At 46.5% G+C, this 22,445-nt stretch overlaps 1 protein-coding gene across 1 annotated transcript in view; it reads left to right on the forward strand.

Annotated features, from left to right (window-relative positions):
• LOC143006682 (sodium/hydrogen exchanger 9-like) overlaps positions 1 to 22,445 on the forward strand; it is a 51,705-nt gene that overhangs the window by 19,700 nt on the left and 9,560 nt on the right. The window contains exons 9-12 of the mRNA XM_076157924.1: positions 2,102 to 2,190; positions 3,407 to 3,520; positions 6,378 to 6,489; positions 7,848 to 8,001. Of these exons, the coding sequence (XP_076014039.1) occupies positions 2,102 to 2,190; positions 3,407 to 3,520; positions 6,378 to 6,489; positions 7,848 to 8,001 (469 nt within the window). The remainder of the gene's footprint in view (positions 1 to 2,101; positions 2,191 to 3,406; positions 3,521 to 6,377; positions 6,490 to 7,847; positions 8,002 to 22,445) is intronic.

The raw sequence follows: 22,445 nt of genomic DNA on the forward strand, positions 1-22,445 counted from the left end.
ACAGGTCAGCATTCCGGTGCGGGAATGACCAGACAGCAGCAAGTAACGGATCCCCTTATCATCTTTGACCGCGCCCCCCTGTCTTCCTTTCTTTTTGCTGCTGTCATCGCCCCCTCCACATGCTGTTACCCATCATAGTAATTTCAAGTTTTCTCTCATTCTCTCTCAAAGCAGAGGGGAGTAAATATGTGAAATTGAATTTCTGCAACAAAGCAAGCATGTCCTGTGAGGCACCAACACATCTTACATGCTGTCAAATTCCAACTTTCCAGTCCAGCCAGCCTCCTCTTTACCAGCAGGGGTTCCAATTACTTCCCCCCATCCTTGTTCCTGTCTCTCTCTGTGTGACTGTCTCTTTCTCTCTCTCTGTCTCTCTCTCTTTTTCCCCCCTACTTTTCTTTGCTTTGCTTGTCATTTGTTTCCTCATTTCTGCATACTTGCATCTGGCACACTCCCCTGTAATGATGTCATTCCTTAGCTTCCCCTAGAGCTCTTTGTCTTTGGAGTAGAAATCCAAGAGTTTTTGGCCAGAAACCTCAAAGGATGCCTTAACAGGGTAGGACAGCACATTTTGATAAAGCTGTTTGTACAGCTGGACTAAACTGGAACAAGAAAATGGAGGGGCAGGGTGTATTACAGGGATGGGCTGCTATGATATGATGTCATAAGATTTATACTTGAAAAGAAAAGAAAGAGCACACAGAATTCCTCTTTACACCCTTCACAGTTTTAAAGTACTGTTTTATGGTCTGTTTTTTTCACATTTAATAAATGAATAAAATTAATTAAATAATTCAATTCAGAAAGCGAAAACCTCCCCCGAGGCTGAACATTTCTCGCTCATTTTCAAATCTGATTCCTTGATCATGGATGCAAACACAGATAATTCTGCACCGTGCTGTGCTTTTATCATTCTCTCGCTCTCTCTCTCTCACTCGCCGTCTTTCCCTCTCTGTTTGTCTCTCTCTCCCGCGTCTCTGTCTTGCATCTTATTTCCTAATGCATGCTTATGTTTACTGTTTTGAATGCCTTTTTTTTGTACTTATACTTTTGTATAATCCCACTGGAAGTTCCCATTGCACACATGGAGAGGGAATCTCTCTTAGAATTGCCTCTCCCAACGTTTCTTCCTTTTTTCCTTATACATTAAGTTTTTCCTTTGAGCTTTGAGCAGGGTTGGGAATGTTCCTGATGTTGTGGGTCTGTAAAGCCCTTTGAGACATTGTATGTGATATCGGTCTATAGAAATAAGATTGACTTGCCTCGACTAGAAGAAATGACGGCATGAATTTATGGCTCTCTTTATAGCTCTGCCTTGATAAATATAGAATAATGCGTCTCTGACGAGCAGATTCAGATAATGAAATGGATCCAAACCAGATGTCCCCTATGAGCCGTCTATCATGGGGGACACGCTCCTCATTTCTTCCATTAAAGTTTTTCAATCAGTTTGGAAGGAGAAATGAATGATTGCCATGATAAAAGTGGAAAATATTTGGATCAGCTTCAGAATCTAATCAATTGTTCCCTGGTCGAGGACCCACCTCTCCATTAAATGTCATAAATCATCTGTCAGTAACCTTTTCTTTGTAACACACAGGCACACACACACACACAAACAAACATGACCTCATTAGTGAGGTAATTAAGCCTGAGGTCAGTTTATCCAAACTCTGTGACCTCTCATTTTGGTATCTAAAAAGAATCTGGGCTGAACCTTGCAGCCTGACAAAGCACGCTTTTAGAACTTATTTTCTGTGGATGGAAGGACTTCCTACTGTGTATCCTGAACACAATGGATCCCACAGTCCAAGGCCTCATGTTTGAACTACACACACACAAAGACACACACCTACTTATAGAGATTACATAATATGTGCATATGTAAGCAATTCTGGTCACCTTGGTGTAATTAGATAGAGCAGATTGTTTATGTCCTCCTACAGAACATTCCTCCATCCCAAGTTACCACCATCAGCTTTGCATCATCTCCCACATACCAGGAGACTTTAACAGGCGGTTGCTTAATGTGAAGGTGGATTTCTTTTCTTTTTTGTGTAATATTAGCAAACTATGTTCTACATGTTTCTCCTCCTCCCAGGCATTGTGTCGGTGCTGTTTTGTGGGTTGAGCCAGGCAAGATACACCGTTCACAACCTGTCCCCCGGAGGCAAGAGCAGGACCGAGCAGGTAGTGATGTCTGAAGCCTGTTTCACCGTTGTTTCCAATCACTCTCTCCAGTCTCTCCATTCTCGTGTTCACATCTCCTCTTTGATGCCTGTGCGTACGCTGTGTGTGTGTGTGTGTGTGTGTGTGTGTGTCGTGTGTGCGAGGGCTAGTTAATTGTGCCCTGGCTGTCCAGTGGGTATCTGGGTGGGAGGCGAGTCACCAGCTATCTGCTTAAAAGGCTGAGCACAGATGGAGTCCCGCACCACACACACACACACACACACACACACTGTCGAGGCAAGCTCCACAGAGGATAGAATAAATCACAAGTACACACATATACTCATCTATGCATTTATTATTCATTATGGTTGCCACGGTGCAGCTAACTGTTTATCACAGAAGAGCCTTTTAAAAGGCAGCACAGCAGGATCCTTTGCTTCTGAATTGGATTGGCTATGCGCCAGTCAATGCATGTGGACGGTGCAGTGTGTTTGCCTGGCAGATTGCCTTTATCTACATTTTTATGATTTATACACGCAGCTGCAGCTAACGGGAAAAGACAAAGTGATTCAGTGTGAGGGGACAAAAATATTTTTCTTTGTCCTTGCAAGGCTCTTAAGGCAGATATTTGTTTGCGTTTCATCAAAGCGTAACCTCGTCACTACAGGCTTTTACAACAGAGATTACATTTTAATAAAATTGGAATAGATGCTGTAATTCAATGCACGTCCATCACAGGCATTTTAATCTTTCGTTTCTTGTGCACTAATACCTTAATAAAGCAATTGCATTTCCAGTGTCTAATTGGAGTCCTGGTTCTCTGTCATCATTTTGGAGACGCTGCAGTTAAAAATGACAGCAAACCACCAGAGGCACAGAACTTCTGCCATCCCGATATTTTATGTGTCTTTCCCCGAAATGAACAGGCTATGAAGTGCTAGATGACAGGAAGCTGCTCTTGTATTTCCATAAACAGCGTGTCTCCATGAGAGCCGATGCCAGGAACATGACTTGTGACGGCCGCCTGATGGCCACCGAGCTGTGTTTGTTTGTCTCCGCTACCGCATAGAATCACACAGTAATGTCAACACTGGATTAGCCGTGTTTGTACAAATCTAAGCCTGTTTACCCGTTTCAGATACAATCCGTCCTGCCACCCACCGTCCTGAGCCCCTCTGTTCCGTATGACCTTCTCAATCCTTTCACCCTCTCCGTTCCTTTTTGTACATTACAGCTCTTTGAAGCCATCAACTTCCTGGGGGAGATTTTCATCTTCGGCTACATGGGATATGTATTGTTGACGTTTCCTCATCATGTCTTCAAAGCCCTCTTCATATCAGGCGCATTTGTATCCTTTTTCTGATACATACTGGAACATCTTCACCCCCTGCTGTGAAGCAGTAGGTGAATTCTTTCTTTAAGATCATTTTGTGGTGATTTGCTTTTGATGCAGGTTGTACATGACTCTTCTCTTTTCTTCTCTACTCTTCTTTTCTATCCCTCTGCTGCAGTGCAGTGATTTTCTCCAATCCTTAAAAAAACATCAGCACTTTAACAGTACAGGTTTGATCTTGAGAGCTCTGCGGATTAAAGATGTAGCAGTGCTGTATTTACTAACCAAACTGAAAGACTTTAATAGCTCCTTAATTAATTAGTTATCCCTTACTTCTTAATTTATGAAACTCATCCTAAATCGCAGCAACTCGTCACCATAATTCTTGAATTTTGCACATTTTTCACTGAAATTGATAATGTAAATGAGCACAGCCACAGTGACAACAGTTGAAATGAAATTGCCACTAATGAGGATCAGCTGCTGCACACTTTACAGAGCCGACTGCACTTGCAAGGAAGGCGGCGGAACACACCGGTGTCTCTGCACAGGCTACATTCTTGACTATGTGAAAGCGCCCCCAGACAAATCAACGTAAAAAGTCTGTAACGCAATAGTTCCTTCCTGGAGAGTTAAGCGGATTCTGGCAAAATTCTGCTGTGAGTAAACTAAAAATCGATATGTAATGAATGTATGGACCGAAGCTGGATCAATACGCACAAATGAACTAATGAGAAGGAGAGGAGAGAGTGCAGAAAGATGTTTGAAAGTTATTTAATTTGATTTAATGCAATATTGCTGCTCTTCACTGTTTTCTATCACAACACAAAGTGTCAGTTATCCGATGTCTCTGCCCCCTCCCCCCCATGCCTCTCTCTCTCTCTCTGAGTTTGTGTGTGTGTGTGTGATCAATTTGTCTCCGTGAAAACCATAAAGTTTACATCTGCTTCTTTCTCCCAGGTGTCAAAGAACAGGGTCAGTTTCCTCTCCGGCAACAATGATGAATCAAGTTGACCGTGTAATTGATTGAATCTCCATTTTCCCCCTCTTCCCATATCGGTGTGTGTGCATACACGAGGAGCTACAGAGAGGCGCTATTTCACTGTTTGGTGCCTCAACACAGGCCACAAATTTGACATTCATTTATTCTCGTTAAAGCTGTTAAACATGTCGTCATTGGAACAAACAATCCGTGCTTTGTTCCTGTATTCATTCTTATTACTATCGACCACTTCATGTCCGGTTCTAGTAAAAGCTCCATCCTAATGTTTTGCACCAGCGATCAACAAACCACTGCAGGCCAGAACGTGATGTATCTGTAAGCCAGCGGGTCCTTAATGAAACATTTTTTTTCAAGGTGTGTGTATCCTTACAGATGTCTCACACTCGCAGCTGTTGTTGTGTCACTGGGGTCCGGCTTCCTGCGGGGCAGCAGAGGGGATCGTCATAGACTACCGGCTTCACATTATGCAATTGTCCTTGCCTGAAAGCTGGCGTAACCGCGGCGTGCACCTGAGGAGACGGAGACTCTGGTGGCCACACTCCAAGGAGCTGTTCTCTCACAGTCCAGTGCCCAGATGGTCAGCAATTATTATTACAATCCATCTTCCACCGTAGGGTCAAAGGAGTCCAGAGGAAAGAGTCGACAGAGCAGGATTGTTTGTTGTTTCCCCTCCCTGCTCCCGTGTCCATTATTAAGGGCTGCCAACAGAGAGGAAAATATCTTGAGCGCCAAAACCCATCTAGCTCTGTCCTCATTGTACTCCGGGAACGGAACCGCCGCGGGGGGGAGGGGGGGAAAGCTCGGTGATCTCTCCGGACCGGGAGCTGACCCGGGTGCACAAACATACAGCCGTAGAGGTCGAACTCCTCTTGTAAGGTAGTAAAAGTGTCTATAAAAAGGAAATAACCCTAGCGATTCAATCCCGTTTATCGCTCTTTAGTTATGCAGTTGGGTTTTAATCACTATAGCTCACAGCCTTTGCCAGTGACAGTGGAGATGGAGCTTTATTGGAAATGAGGCTGGGATGAAAGTGCTTAATTACCTCTATTCAAATATCTCAGAGGTCTTTGATAAAGAGAAATGGCTGGTTTTTGGGGAGCAGGATATTGCTTTTTGAAAATCCATAGGGTGGAGGAGATCTGATATTGACTGCGGGTGTGGCGGTGCTCTATTTAAGTAATCGCCCTGTCAGGTCCCTCGCCTAAGATAATGGTCCCATGCGTTATTCCCAGGCATCATACTCGGACATATCGGAGCAAATCCTCGTCCCCGCCATGGGAAAAGCAGGGGAATCGAGGGCTGTGACGCTCTGCGATCCAAATTAGCAATTGGGAGGCTTACGGACGTGGCTTCAGTGAGAACTCATGGCGTCTTAGCCAGAATGGTGGCCGACGTCGTTGCCCAATCGTTGCTCAGATGTCTGCCAGGCCAGGACATTTAGCATTCTGTTCCATCCAATGTGAGACATCAAAGTGTGTGTGCAGGGCAGAGACAGCTGGGAGAGCCTGATTGGCTTCACGGCTCGGCGTGATGCCACATTGCTCTGTTTGCATCCTCGAGAGAATATTCATAGATTATTGTGTGTGTGTGATTGTGTGTGTGTGCACGCATATGCAAGAATGTGTTAATATCCATTGATGCACTCAACCAGCCTAATCTCAGGGGAAATTTGTACTGTCATACATTAAAATAAATGTTTCTGTATGAAAAGCAGCTGCCTAAAACCTTAAGTGTTCCTCTTGTTGTTCTGTGCAGTATGAAGTGTGTGTGTGTGTGTGTGTGCGTGCTTGTTTTCACTGTGTCCACACTTCTTGAATGTATCTCGGTCAACAAGTATCCTCCTTGATAATCTGCTCACGTGCACCGCAGCTCGCCATCTTCTTGTCCAGAGTGGCAAACATCTACCCGTTGTCCTACCTGCTGAACCTGGGACGCAGGACCAAGATCCCCCTCAGCGCTCAGAACTTCATGGTGTTTGCAGGTAGATACACAACCCAAGTGTGTTTATTATCATTTGTCTGTGTTATTGACAGATGAAATGTGGATACCAGCGTCTAGTTGTTGGTCATATCTGTCCTGTAAATTGGGAAATCATCTCTCAGTCTCGTAAACACTGCTGGTGCACCCATCTGCTGCTTTTATTTTCGGTAATGAATTCAGAATGCAGCTGCTTACAGAATTTATGCTAACCAGGGCTTTATATTGTGTCTAAATTGGTCTGCCATTACTGAATTTACAGCCGAGACAAAGTTTTCTCACAAGCAAGTGTTTTCCTCCTGCTTTTTCCAAGGAAGTTTCAACAAACGCCCTCTTTCCTTCCGTAATTCCTCACATAACAACAGTATTGCATGGTGCCAGCTTTGTTTTTTTTTTCCCATTTCAGATGTGCATAACTTATGCAAATCCACTGTAACATTTTTGGAAATTGGTTTAAATGGACAAATGGTTTCGGGGGTGACGGCTTCCAGCCCCCTCAGCACTTTTGGACCTTATTAAAAACCGGATTCCGCCAATAACTCTGGCTTCTGTTGCTTTAGATATTAGGGATATTGTGGCCTTATTACTGCTGTGAGAAGCCAAGTCAAGAAATGAAGACTTTTACCCTGATTTATCCTTTGAAAGTGATTTAATTATTCCAATCTCTTGACTGCCCCCAGCTAATGGCATTATCGAGGATGCTGAGAGAATGTGTCCCCTGTGTGTATGTGTGTGTGTGTAGAAGTGATTTACGTGGACAGACTGACCTGCTCCTCTTCTTTGCTCGGGCGTTGTAATTATTCACTACCTTCATTACAAAAGGGGCATTTGCGATATTTAAATATTTCATGTAATGTAATATTTCAATTTTCTTTTAAATCACTTTCTTCAGCCCTTTTCTATTTTACTGACGATATTTTTGGTCCACACCTAATACTTCTAACACCCTGAGAGGTTTGACAGCGCAGCATACGGGAGTGTGTGTGATGTTAAGTGATGGGAGGTATTGCAGCCACAGCATGTTTCAATGCTTGACTGACCCACTTTATCCCTCTTACGTAAGGTTCCTTTTGAAAAAGGCTTGTGTCTTGCTATTTTTCAGACACCCTCATCCCCCCATCTGTTTCTCATGGCACTGAAGGATTTGCTCCGGGAATTGTTTTTACACATTACGTAACCGCTGCACAGTACAGTGATCAGCAGGTTTTTTTTCGGTGGGTTGTGGTGGATTTTTCCCCGATCAGCAACTTAATCAGTCATCAATGGACGGTAATTAATGCGGTGCTGCTGCTGTAGTTCTGCAGCTCTAACTGATCGATAGATGCCAGCGATCCAGTAATGTCTTCTCCCCCGTACCCGCAGGTTTGAGGGGCGCCGTGGCCTTTAACCTGGCTGCGAGAAACACGACCACAGAAGCCAGACGCGCCATCTTCACCACCACGCTGCTGCTGGTCGCCTTCACGACCTGGGTGCTAGGAGCCGCCGCCGACCCCCTGCTGCGCCAGCTGCATATGAGGTCTGTGATCTAACCTGCTGTGTCATCAAATCCCCCTATCTCTCTATCTCTTCACTTATCTGTCAGACGTGTTTATAACGAAGCAGCAGTTTGTCAGATAAGTCTTTGTTTGGCTCCTCCCCCTTCCATTCCATGACTCCTCCCTCAAACGTGTGTCCCAAGCGTTAATGCATCAGTATGCTTTTCACTGAGCACTCAAGTTATGAATTCCCATCAGGGGATAATGAGAATTTCTGCAAATTCTGCAAAAAAAAGTGTTTTCAAACCACTTTGACTTTGCAAATTTTCTTCCATTTCTGTCTATCTTGCAAGTTCTTCCACCGACTTCAAAGCATGAAAATCCAATCCAAAATTAGACGCAGTTTTCGTCTCTGTTGCTGGGTGATAAACCAAAGGTCATCAATTTTCATGATTTGTATTTTGTCATTGCAGAATTCTCTGCGTTTCATTCCAAACTCATTCCAAAACTATTTCATACTATCTCATGATAGACCCCGTATCTCCAATTTGGGGATTATTCTAGACTCATTTTCATGTCACTGGCACATGTTGTACCAGTGACATTAATAACACAGCACTCTGATTGGGACCACATTTCTTCACAAAGAGCGTTTTCACAATTTGTACTTTTTACTACCTGTTCCCGATTCGGTCCCCCTCTGCTCTCACCACCAAGCTCCCACGCAAGCCACCTTTAGCTCCGGGTGTCTCCTCTGGCTCTGCCCTCCTTTAGTGACTTGCAGACGTCTATTGGCCCCCTGGGATTGTGTTTTAGATAGAAGAGAACGTGTCCTATGTACTCATGTATGCAGTAGCCTCAGTATGTAATGAGAACACACAGTGTATACTAATTTCTTCCTTTGCAGCGAGGGTACTATCTGTGATTTCAGGCCAGTGGGCGATAATGATTAAGGAGTGCAGGAGAGGTGTGAAGGATGCAAGGCAGTAATTAGATACTTATATTATTAAAGTGTAATCTATGGCCCACATCACAGTGTTATAATTGACTCCCACAGACCTTCCAGGCAGCGTCTTAAGTACTCCAGAGCCTTCAGTTCTGCACTCGTGTATGTGTGTGTTTCGCTTCAAGTAATTGTACTTTTTAAGTTCTTATACTCGGCTACACTGTCCGTCCGACTTTGAACCATTTTCCATGTGAAGCTCCTTTTTCCCCAAAGCTCCAAAGCACAAACAATGGAGCAATTTGTGATGTGAAACCAAACTTGGAGCTGCTCTATTGTTAATGAAAAGCAGATTGGCTTTGGTGATTCACTCCCAATTTGTTTTAGTTTGGAATAGTTTGTTTTCAGCTTTTACAGCTAAATAAGGCCCAGTGCTTTGTAATGCTGACATTTGTTGAGCGGACAATAAGCCTCATATCCCTGTAAAATCCCCCCGGGTCCTGGCTTTGTCCCTGCAAAGTCGGGTCTGTTGTTCAGTGCAAGTTGAGCACATGTAAAGAGTTTCTGCTCTGCTCTGTTTCCAGATCCTATCTGCACCCAGACTGAAGCACCTAAGAGGGCTTATTTACTCCCCACGCAAGCATGCATATGTGTATGTGTTTACGTGGGCGCATGCAGGCTGCAGGCGTGTGTGCGTCCCTGTGCTTGCTATCCACATCCCCATGACACTGCCAGCTTCGTGGATAGTCGGCCCCGTATTTCTGAGCCCATCGCACCGCAGTGCAATGCAAAGGCCTGCAGGGCTGTCACGTTTCTCAGAACAGCCTGTTCTCACCACTTTGCATTCTCCTTCTCTCTCTGTCTCCTTTCTGTCGTCTGCCTGTACTTTGCTTTTCTTACTGTGTGAAGTGAAGGGACAGGCATCAACTTTGAGAGACTTCATTCTGATGAATAATACATTACAATGGGAGCTGTTCTGTCTTCACCAGCGGTAAATTTAACTTCAGTTCCGTCTCCTTTTAGTGGAGAAAAGTCTTTGAAGTCGTACTCCACTCGAAATTACTCCAATATATTTTTAAACCCCTAAAAGAGACAGCAAAATGTCTTTTGTACCAAAAATGTCCTCAACAAATCTTGTGTCACAAGTCATTTTTGTGTCTGTGTGTGTGTGTGTGTGTGCGCGCAACAGGTAGACCTCCCTGTATCATCACACATTGTAAATAGGACACGTTGGTGAATCACTTTGGTTTGTAAAGATCAGACAGATTTGTGGTGGCGTCCATCTCACTCATCTGGTTGTTGCAGATATGAAACCTGCACACAAACATCACAGAAAGTTCCTGTGCTGTAATCTGCCCCCTTTGATCAATGTGGGTCATCTGCTGTTTTGAACACTGTCACCTCTGCTCATTGTGACCCTCTAATCTAGAACAACTCAACAAGAACACTTTCCAAACCACAAAGTGGGTATCAAGACTGCTTACACGGTCAGGATGAGTTAGAGAGGCGGTTCGCTTGCTCACTCGCTCTCTAGCTCACCCTCCAAACAAAACTATTTGATGGTAATGTCAGATGGTGAGCCTGCACCATCCTGCCACACAAACACACATAAATACACACCATGCGTGTGTGGATACAGCACACATGGCATTAGAGGAGCGCCGGTCCGAGTTTTCCAAACAGTAATGAGAAATTCAGGCGGGCAGATGAAAGATTCCGAAGGCTTTAAACAGATGAGGGGAAAACAAACTCCCCTCAGTTTTTACAGTCGTCACCTACTGTTCAGTCAGACTTCAGACATCAAATATACGAGACAAATCGTGGCCTTTAAACACTGTCTGCCTCTGGCTAGCACCATATTTTCCTCTTCCTTTCTATACTGGTCTCAATTTCAAGGCAAATTATCGCCCACACTTCAGACTTTTATCACTGTGCTCCAAAATAAACAGTTTATTTACACTGAATAATGAGAAAACAATTGGCCCTATAGTGTGTAGTTGATAGCAATTAATGATAGAGCTGAGTCGCCATGACGCTATATAGTACGCATTTTATATTCTCCATTGTCTTTCTCTCCCCGTCTTTCTCGTGTGCGTTGCTTATGACCCAAACCCCACAGAAGCTGTTTACAGGATACACCAAGCTGCACGTAATTACAGTTGTACTCTTGAGAATTCAAAGCAAACTTTGGAACATGTTTTTTTCCCCCATTACACCCGGTCAATCAAAGCACATAAAGTACAACAAATTAACCAAGCAACTGTGTTTACATCTACAGCTGCACAAAAAACATCATTTTGGTGGACGTGAGCTGTTTGGGAAACAAACAGGTTCGGCAGGGCGAAAACGTTGCCATGGCAGCGTGCCCAGTGTTGTGCCTCTGCTCGCCCCTGTGGTTGCATGGAAATAAAGTAACTGTTATCTCAGTACCAGTTATACCATCTTAACTGATCGGTTGTAGTATGACGACATGCTGACATCTATAGTTGGAGATTACTAGTATTCCAATTCCATCTTCAATTTAAGCAGTAACATACATTCATTGTTCTATGTCCTGACATGAATTCCAGACGGTGTGTGTTCACCCGTGTTAACTCTTCAGCCTATGCAGTATCATGAGCCCTCACACTCGCACTCACACTCGCACACACACCTAGGCACTCGCGTAATGTCACACTGCCGGTTCCTCGGTCTCGGTGTGCCTGCTCAGCTTTGATGAGGGCTGAAGGTGGCAGGGCTCCCCCGGGGAGATCTGAGGCCCCGTCACAGTGAGCAGTTCAGGGCTACCAGGCTTTGAACATCAGTCATGTCCTCTTCAAGCCATTTCACTTTGAATATCTTTATTTCTCTTCAGCCCGACTCAGGGTAATAGTTTTATTTTTGCTTTCAGCTTCTGTGCTTATCTAACAGCGATAGTGGTTGAAGTTGCCGTCTCTGTGGTCTGACTACTTCTGCTCGGTATTTGCTGCAGTGGTTTACCGCTCTGGAATATGTGTTTACAGCATACATGCAAAAAAGCATCAAGAAGAACTGAGTACTAAACAAATTTGGAATTTACATGTGCTTTGAAAGAGTGAGAAAGTTACTCATGTTCTTATTTTCATATTAGATGGATGGATGTCACTTCCTCCCTGCACAAAGTACCTCATCACTCACTCACGTCAAGAATCCAGAGTTTACCACTTGTAAATGCTATTTCAGCTGTTTTTTAATTGCAATGTCCAAGTTGTAAAACGGGTAATTCCTGATTTCCGACACCCCTCGAACGCAGCATGAATTCCAATGTTTTACATGTTGATGTGAATACATAACAGCAAATTGACGGAGTAAAAGACTAAATTAGTGGGTGTGTCCCATTAGATCTGTACTTAATTATCCTCTTTAACTCCATTTATAATTGTCCATTAACTGAGTGCAACTAGTGTGTAAGTTTGTGCGCGGGCAGATGAGCAGTGTTCAACAGTTTGAAGCCAATATGCAACAGCTGGAGCCCTGCTAATGACTCCCCCATTTGTTTTCACATCTTGACTGGACTGACGGAGCAGATGGACCGACGGGGAAAACTCGTGACTCCGATGTCACTCGCTCTCCTTCATGCCCCACAGACATCTTATCTCTCTCTCTCTCTCTCTCTGTCTCTCTCACTCTGCCTCATCTTCTCTGACATCCATCTGCCTGCCTACGGAGCTCTGATAGCGGTTTTCCAATTACTTGTGCAATACTAAAACACACACATGCAGCATGAATCACACACACACATGCAGCACGTACACACAGCGTCTCCGCCTCCCTGATATATAGTTCTATACGGCAGACTGAAGGAGAGAGGAGTCACCCACAGACCCGCATGTATGCCGGCTAATACAAAAAGATATCAACCCCGATTGGATGACAGATACTGCAAAGACAAACGGTGGTTGTGTCGGTTTTCTCCTTCAGATAAGGACAGGAGACAATAGGAGCGAGAGAGGGAGAGGTGACATCACTCCTTTCTAGCAAAATATGACGGTGTTTGTTAATTTCCGAGTTGTACAGCGGTTGTTGTGGCAAACTGGTGTAATGAGCCGCCCGCCTTTGTGTTGTTCATGCGGTAATGGAGAAAGCAGACCAGGTGACTGTCGTCCCTCTGATGAGCTGTGGACTTTTCATGTCGATAAAGCTCATTTATTATTAACGCAGCCTGATGATGCTGTGATGGATCGGGGGCCGCGCCGCCGCTCCCCGAACACTTTGTTGCTGTTATTTATCAAAACAACCTGAGACCTTTTGTGTTTTTTTTTTTTCTTCCTCCCCACTTCTTCTCGTCCTCTCCTGTTCCTCCTCGGATCACTTTACGCCTTTAAGTCTTGTTTGGTTGAGCTCGCACGCAGTGGGGAAGCGGCCTCGGTCGCTCGGCGGTGTTTTTAGATCTGCAGCACCAAAGCCACAGCCGCAGCTCCAGAAGTTCAACCAGCCGCACCAGCCATTGATCAGGTCTCTCAGAAGCCGAGCCTTGTTTTTAATATTTCACAGGGCTCTCTTCTTAAGCAAGAAAAAGCCTCCACCCTAGCAAATTTCGTCCCTGTCCTCCTCTGGCAGGGATTCTTGGCTCCCGATCGCCAACTTTTCCCATTTCACAATCCATTCCCGACTTCAATGCATGCTCTGTTTTACTCCACTGGAAGCTGCACGGCAGATGCCCACAGTCTGCCTTTCACACTCATTCTCTATTCATGAACCGGGTGTGGGAGTCCAGAGACACGCCAAGCTTGTCCTCGGATAAGCAGCACCCTGATTACAGATGTTGCCAGCGGGGAACATGAGTAGAGAGGAAAAGCGGTCAGAGGAAGGCAATGATTTATGATTGTGACGCCGGTCGGATGTGAGACGATCCTCTCCGTGCCACCAGATACAGACCTCTCCCAGGCATCGATGCTCCAGTGCTCGCTGACCGCCGGGCTGCTCACGTGCACAGGTGTGTGTTCGCCCGCTGTGTCTGCGAGCGAGGACGAGAAACTGCACCGCCTTCTCCTCTTAGCGACGAAGTTGAGTGAGATTCTTTCTCATGCTGTGCTGAGGGGAGAACGGCCAGATTGCTGAGCTAAACCGTGCCTGTCAGATACGGCCAACGCGCCGAGTTTATCAGGTGAAGATTGACTCAGGACAGGGGCTTCATACATTCTCATGCTCCGTTCCAACTCGCACTAAAAAGGCCTCAGAGGCACGGCCTAATGGACATGACGTCAACACAGAGCAGGAGGGGGAGGGGAGGGCCATTAAAAAGAGCATCAGGGCAATAAAAGTGTCTGTGTCTATGTGCGTGCGTGTGTGTGTGTGTGTGTATGTGTTTGTGTGTGGATGTAGGAGGAAGGACATTTAGTAACTATCAAACGCACTGCCAGGGTGTTTTGCGGGAGGGAGCATCGGACTGTGTACATACTGTATGAAGTTTGTCGGCGGTTTAGGCGAAAAGTCAACCTACTCTGTCTGTGTGTGTGTGTGTGTGTGTGTGTGTGATAAATAAAATCTCTTAAACGCAGTAGAGCGAGCGAACGAGCAAGGTGGGAGTAAAACACAGAGAGAGAGGAAGTGAGAGAGAGAGAAAGAGAACATCAGTATGTGCTCTGTGTATCTCTGGCAGGTGTCTGTGGGCTGAAAGAGGATCCACACTGGAGTATGAATAATAAAACACACACACGCACGCACGCACGCGCATGGGGTTGCCTCTGCTATGCCTGCAAAACACACACACACACACACACACACACAAACACTTATTCCTGTGCCGGTGGATGAGCAGTGCTTTAAGAACGTGGTTAGCATATGGTCCTCAGAGGGAAGAGGAAGGCGGTAATGAGGGTTGATGGATGGTGCTGATGGTGTGAGGAGGGGCAGGTAGAGCAGTTTGTATTCAAAACACTCAAGAGCTCAGGCTGCATCTCTCTGTTGTTTACAAGGAGGCTGTGAGTGTGTGTGTGTGTGTGTGTGTGTGTGTGTGTGGGAGGCACGTGGGGGGGCTACTCTTCGTTAGCGGTCCGGGAGCTAATGAATCCCAACTTTTTCCCAGCATCCCTAGCTGCCTAGCGACCTCGCCTCTCAATCACTCTCATCGGGCACCTGTTATTTATAGAGCCATTATTTTTAGCCCCTCTGTAATTTCGCCGCCCCGCTCTCTTGAAAGAATTAACAGGAATTTAGAGGAAGGAAGGGAAGGAGACAGAAAAGAAGGGGAAAATTTAATCAAGGTCATAAGGGAGAGAGAGATAAGGATGCAATTTTTTGTTTTGTTTTGACGCTGATTTATTGTTCTTCACCCGGCAACTCCCCCCCAAACACACACACACACACACACACACACACCCGACCACCACCGTTTCCTTATCGTTCCAATAGAAATCTGAGTGGTATTGCTTTTGGTCGTGCCCGTGAGTTATTTCTGGTTCCTGTCCGTCTTGTGAATGATGATAAGCGCGGCTGTAAATGCTAAACTCGCCACCGCAAGGTTAAAAACGCCATTTCTTTTTTTTTTGCTCTTTGATCGACGCCGTGAAGAATCCCCCAAGAGCCCTCAGGTCGGTTCTAGTTTAAAGTCCCGACCTCCTCGCTGCTCCTTTCCTCCAGGCAGATAATCAGAGAGAGAGACAGAGAGAGAGAGAGAGAGGGAGAGAGAGGCGACTCTACGCTGTCCAAACATCGACTCTCAATGCGGGAACAAGAGAGAAGATTTAATGGTTTTGCAAAGGGAGGGAGGAGGAGGGCGGTGGATAGAGAGAGACGGCGAGGAGAGGAGTGGATATAGACTAACGCACTGAGACAATCAAGTGAAACTGGAGAGTGCATTCTGGGAAATGGTCCTTTCTTCAGCCCTGAAAGCCTCCGAGCCCCGACACCGCACAAGTCAAGTCCACGAAATCAAATCTTCATTGAAGGCATTGACTGGTACATAGCTTGAGCCTGTGTCGGTCTGTGTGTGTGTTTGAGTCTGTGTGTGTGTTTTACATATGTGTAACCATACACACCCACCCAGCCTAAACCCTTCTGACGTGGAGTGGTAGACCCGAGCTGAACCAGAGGAGCAGCAGAGACTTGGCAGGCCTTGAAGCAGCCATCTGTTCCTCTGGATGTGGTCAGTCTGAATTAAGGCCCTTCTGTCTACGCGCCCCCACCCCTTTCGCTCTCTCTCGCTCACACACACACTCATACACGGGAGAAACAATCGCTTTCTATTTCTTCTGGCGTTCTCACATTCTTCATCGAGCCTCTTCCATCTGGAGGTCCAGTCCGCCCGCCGCCGCGTGTCTTGTCTGGACTTCTCTGGTCACTCTGTGGTTTCAGGTCAGGAAAGGACAGCACACACACAGGCCAGAGCGTGTGTATGTGTGTGCGTGCGTGTGCGTGCGTGTAGACGCAACCTGATACGTTATGCTTCTACCTCAGTGAATCCCACACACATTCGCTTCTGCACCCCACTTAGATATTCTGACCTCTTTCTTTCTTTTCTTGTTGATGCGTCTGAGTCGCCTCTCAGTCGGCGATCCTGCGAGGGAGGGAGGGGTTCCTCAAATCCCGGGGGGCAAGAGGTGTGTGTTGTTTATATTTGTAGTATTACGTTGTTTTATTGTTTGTTGTTTATAGCGGGAGGACGGCGGCTCGGGAGGTCGCAGAGACGATACAGATAGATTGTTTTGACAGAGGCCAGGGTTGCACATCTCCGCCGGCGAAGGGCTTCACTCTGACAAGGGAGTACTGGGAGCCGGGGGGGGGGGGGGCTCATATCGATTCACAACCCCCCTAGCAACACACATGGAGGAGCCGCTTTCATAATCCTCCCTCCTAAATAATTCACCAGTAGCCCTCAAACTTTCATCCAGCGCCTACATGTAGAGAACAATCTGGCCGGCGTGGACGAGGTGTGTGGGAGATGAAGGGGCAGAGGGCAAAACACAGCCACACAAACACACCTGTACACACTCCACACATTAGCACACACCTCTGCATCTTCACACACCAGCTCCGCGCCTGCACGTGTGTTAGACATCAGTTTGACACATCTGATTTGTTGGCAGATTAGCAGTGAGTGACATACCTGTGTTACTTGAAGCAATGTGTCAGCTAATTTAGAAGCTAAACGTATCTTCTGGAATGTTCTATTCTTCTTTCTAATGCTTGGATGAAAGTTTAAAACATTTTTGGGTGCTCTTTTTCTTACTTACTTCGCGTTATGGGGGGTTATGGGTCATGCAAGCAGCGATCCACGAGAAAATACAGACGTTTCAGAGTAAAATGAGGAAAACATGATGAACAAATCAACGGTGGATGGAGTTCTCCAGGGCCCTTCCAAGGCCTCGTAGACCAGAATACCAGACCCACTGACCTGGAAAGGGAACGAAATCTCTCCCAGAATGCTACAATTTACCCAAAATAGCGTATGTGACCTAGTGGCAAGCCGCCGTTCCACTTGGAGTTCAATTCATTTTCCTCTACTAATGCTAAAGCAGCGCTCAGAGTACAGACGGGGGGGGGGAGAGTATCACTGCACAGCCTCCCCGCAAGAATACATGGAAATTTCAACAGATAAGCTGCACGATCTAGCGAGAAGCAGTTATGAACCGGTTTAATGGTATCAGATATCCAAATTCGATCCGATCTTTATCCCCGTCTGCAGTGAAAGTCTACAATGAAATGCTGTGATGGATGAGAGACTTTGCATAGTCGTTGTTTGGGCTTCAGTGCCCCCCGGGGTTGAAATGGTCTTGCGGGCAGTTTGTTGAGAGCTTTTTGTAGGCAAATTAGCCACTTGCTCTATATGGAGTGCGGCTCTTTGCCTATGGGGCAGACATTAACCCCCGCTACGCCTTTTTTATTATGATTATTTCATTACAATTCTCTATTTCCCAACCTGGCATTGAGACGGACGCTCCAGCGAGCAGCGTAATGTACCGGCCTATTATTGTATTTCCACTTCAACACTTTGCTAAGTCATTAACAGTCATTAAACAGATTGAGGTTTCAGAGGATTCAGAAAAAAGGGCCTGATGGGACCTTGGAGAGATTTGTGGCATTCATCTCCCTGTTAGGCTTGAATGTTGGTAGTTGATTTTTATTTGTCTACAGTAATGTATCGACTGCATTATTTGACTTATGATGATGTATTAGGGCCAGTGAATGTATTACAGAAGTACATACAGTGGTAAAGAAGGTTAACGAGCTTGAGCTTCCTGTGAGAAATCATAAATAACATCAAAATGTGTAATAAAATCAAATAATTACAAGGAACAGTGATTTAGAAGTAATTTTAATATACTGGATATGTAATGATATGATGTTATCCATGCTTCCATTGTGTGTATGCGTAAAGCAACTACTGGGTTACTGGGAATAACAATGGCGCCATTTTACTGCGAATAGAACACACAAAGGGAATATAAGATTAATCTGAGGTTTTTATGTTTTAGTCTTCATCCAAGCTGCCTGGTTATGCCTATTTTTCTCTGCTCGCTGCCAACAGACTGGATATACTGTAGGTCCCTCTCTCCCCCCCGCCTGTGTCACGCTGAGGCACCCCGGTGAACAGCGCGGCGAGGGGGGCAAATGGAATTCCGTGTGATAACAACAGCTCCTCCCAAGCCTTCCCTCTGAACCCCCCGCCGCCTCACGTCTGCCCTTGGGGATGCGTCCAAGTGGCAGGAACGTTAAAAGAACCCCCCCCTTCTGCGCCGCTAAACTGACACTGTTTGAAACCTCTGATGGGTGTCAGGACAGCGAGGGAATGCCTGAAAGGGCGAGTAGAGCAGAGCGGGAGACGTTATTTCATTTTTAACATCCTGTATTTCTGCCCTGTTTGTGCCTGCAGTGTTGCACAATCCAACACAGCCTCAGAGGTACATCAGTATTTCAATTGTACTTTATATTTTTACTCCACTGCAACTGTTTCTCAGCTATAATCATTGTTCGTTTTGTCATTGTCATTGTCATTTTTACCTTCAGTGCCCTTCCAGTTGAGCTGTGTGTTACGGCTGTGACCTTAAACTCCCCAGTAGCCTGTGACAGCATTAAAGATGTTGTATACACATTAAGACCTGAATAATTTAAACCTTGGAAAGGCAGCGCTCCTCAAAATGAATACTTGATTACAATTAGACCTCCGAGCCAAACTTCAGCTCATTTACAGCTGCTGTGTCCGTCTATTGGCATCTCTCCATTACGAATCAACTAGTAACCTGAACCAAGCTAAACCAAACCTTTCCTTTTCTACATTTATAAGTGGTTGATCGCTCGTTTTTAACTCCTACTAACAAGGATTTGGATACATTTGCCTTGTAAGTGTTGTTATCACAGAGGTGCTTTTCAACAAAGCACAATGGCGGCGCGATGACTGTGGTTGATTTTGTGAGGAGTTTGGCTCGGAATCATCAGTTGCCGGCACGTCCAAGTTGGCACCAAATCCCCCCTGTGCGGTTCACTTGTTTTCCACCGTCATCCTGCACCTCAAAGACTAATCAACAAGAAAAACTAAACGTGATATTTGGGCATCTGGTGCGTGGGCGGCAAGAAAATGTAAAAAAGAGGAAGAAAAAGTTTTGGTGGACTTGATAAAACGGCACATTATTCATGACTTCTGAGGCCGAGCACGATGGCGTTATGTAAAGGCTCCACACAGCAACATGCACCGCGTGTGCGTGTGCGTACGCGCGTGTGCTACTCTGCCAATTTTATTTTTACACCAGCTCAAGTGATGTGAAATTTGGGTTAAAGCTGCAGAGAGACTGGGACTCTGGTTGTAAGGATTCAGTAGATTGACCTAAATACTGCGTCTGCGCGTGGATCGTTACTTGCGGCGATTGGAGACGGCAGCTCATCTCGTGCCGGCGTGTGTTTTATCGACTCGTAACTGCTGAGGGTGTGTGTGGGGGCGTGTGTGGTTTGCAGCACAGCTCATGCCTGACGAGTGGTAGGGGTCTATACAGTATCTGTCACATGTGGCCGCCCTTATCTTATAGATGAAAGATTTCGTTTATTACCGGAGAGAGCGGCGAAGGGCCTCGCTGTCGGAAGTGAAATCTCTTTTGTGAGGCGTTTCCGCGTTGATATGTGGAGGCAAGACCGTCCCCCCGGTGAGGAAAGGCACCGCATGGGATTTGCAAACAGGAAGCGGAAAGGATGACATACAGACTCAGCCACGGCGTCCCTCTGAGATTCCTCTCCCCTCTGTTTCTGGCTCATCCCCTCTCTCTCTGGCAGAGCGACGGGGGAGGAGAGGAAATGGCGTAGAGCGGAGTGGAGTAGAGGCAGGGGTGTCATAACTTCTGTGCGGTCCACGATGCTCAACTCGTATTCTTTGAAACTCATCTGAATGTTTATTAGCTGGCGTCTGATGTAAACATTTCCACCTCAAGAGGGCAAGAACGCTCAGGAAATGTTTTGCCGGAGCTTGAAAGCAGCTGCGGAGTACCTGTAGAACGCCTCCGAGGTGCGGAGATGCATCACACATCAGCGCCCGTGTCTGTGTGTTTGTGTGTGTGTCTGTGTGTGTAGATAGTTGACATTTCTGTGATGTCCTGTTGTCCTCTCTGGTGGCTCCTGTGTTTTTCGGTGCCTGGAGCCTCAGCTGAGCGCGTCTTTATCAGCCTCCTCCTGTCAGCCGAGACTGATAACAACATTACAGACTAACACACACACACACACACATGCTGAAAGGCGACGCTATTTTGCTTCAGCACTCATTTTCGGCTTAGGACGAGCAGTTTTAGCTTGTAAGTAGGCGTCTATTAGTGTGTGTAGCTGGTGCGTGGGGGGGCTCTTCCCTCGCTGGTCCATCTGTGTGTGTATGTGTGTGTGCATGTGTGTGTATGAATATTTTTCTTCTCATTCTCAACATTTTCCCATAAGCCTCGCATGTGAGTTGTCAATAAAGCCCCTGTGCACAAATCCGCTCTGTACTGGAATGCGTCCAAGCCATATTTTGGTCTCGGTGGAGCTCGGCAGATGACGGTCTGAGATACGATGGAGCACAGAGGCCCAGATGACAGAGTGGCAGCCTGATTCAACAGAGGCTCCGCTGCTGCTGCTGTAACTGCTGCCATGGCCGTTCGTGTGTGTGTGTGTGCCACAGGCTGCAATTTCCCTATTACATCTAAATAAAGTGGAGGTGTGTGTTTCGGCTTTTTTCCTCTGGCTTCCGCTGTCTTAGGAGGATGCGAATGAACGCAAAGGTTTCTCCCGATCGCACTGTGCCGCCGCGAAAAATGTCTTCCCCCGTGTTCCTCCTCCGAGCCGCCGGATTCCACTCATTCTCACACAAAGCCGGAGGCATTTTTCCGAGGTGTGACAAGAGCTTCACACTGAGCTTATTTACCGAACAACCCCCCCCACCCAAACACACACACACACACATACACACACAGCCCGTCCCCCCAGTGCACTAAAACATTACTCGTCTTACAGTTGCACAAACTGGCGTCACAGATCAGCGTTTCCTGTTTGAGAACAGGGGGAGCGAGATGCTGGGAAATGTGGGGGTCACAGAGCAGATGGGCTTACAGCAGAAGTATTTTTCCTCTACACACACACTCACACACACACGCCAGGCTGTCTTCCTACTCGCCAAACATGCCTCGTTATCTCTTTGTCAGAGAGGGAGCGACTGCCACCCTCTTCCTCCTCTTCTTCTTCTTCTTCTTTCCTGTCTTGTTCTCTCTCCAAGTCAATCTTTCACTTACTCACTCACCCACTCTCACACTATCTCTCCCTCTCGCACATATTCACCAGCAGCACCTACTCATCCTGTCACTCTCATGTCACCGCAAACTATCTTGCCCGCCGCGGACGCTCGAGGTAAAGCGGCGGCGCTTCATCTCCCCCCCCCCTCCCTCTCCTTTTTCCCTTTGCCTCGTCCCGTCCGTCACCTCCTTTTCCCTTTGCTCTCCCTCCCCTCCCCCCTCTCTGTCTCTCTCCCTCACACCTTATCTGCCCTTTCCTCTTTCTATCAGCTCTGCTCAGTGACAGAGCCTGTCGTCATGGAATGCATCCCACCAGCTGAAGGCTATGCTCGGCTGCTTGTCACAGCCTGCCCCCCGCCGTCCCATAATGCTTTGCACCTTTGCACCAAAACACCTGGCTGCAGACTAGTCCCTGATAAACTAGGCATCATAAAGACAATTCTTCAACAAGGCCCTCCCTTTAGGTGCCCCGTCCCCATGCAATTTTAGTTCAATTTCGCACCCCTCCTTCATCTCTCCTCTAACAGGAAAGAAGAACGAGAGGGAGAGGGGGATAGGTGTCAGTGGGTGGAAGCTAACGAGAGAAACGAGGTGATGGCGGTAGGAGGAGAGGAACAAGTAGCATTAAGAGGAGGTGGGAGGTGATAACAACAGGAAGAGTGATCAGAGTGTGAAAGAAGGACGGAAGGAGAGCAAGGATGGAAGGAGAACGAATCCGAAAGGTCAAGACGGCGCGGAGCGTAAAAAAAAGTAATGTGGCGAAGCGGAGAGGGAGGAGGACGCGAGACAGAGATGGAGTTGAAGAAACAGAGAGGGGAAGATGGAGGAAGACAGGAGGACAGAT

Source organism: Genypterus blacodes, unplaced genomic scaffold (assembly GCF_046128005.1).
Source record: "Genypterus blacodes isolate CSIRO-AG114 ecotype Tasmania unplaced genomic scaffold, CSIRO-AGI_Gbla_v1 ptg000076l_1, whole genome shotgun sequence".
Classification (NCBI taxonomy): Eukaryota; Metazoa; Chordata; class Actinopteri; order Ophidiiformes; family Ophidiidae; genus Genypterus; species Genypterus blacodes.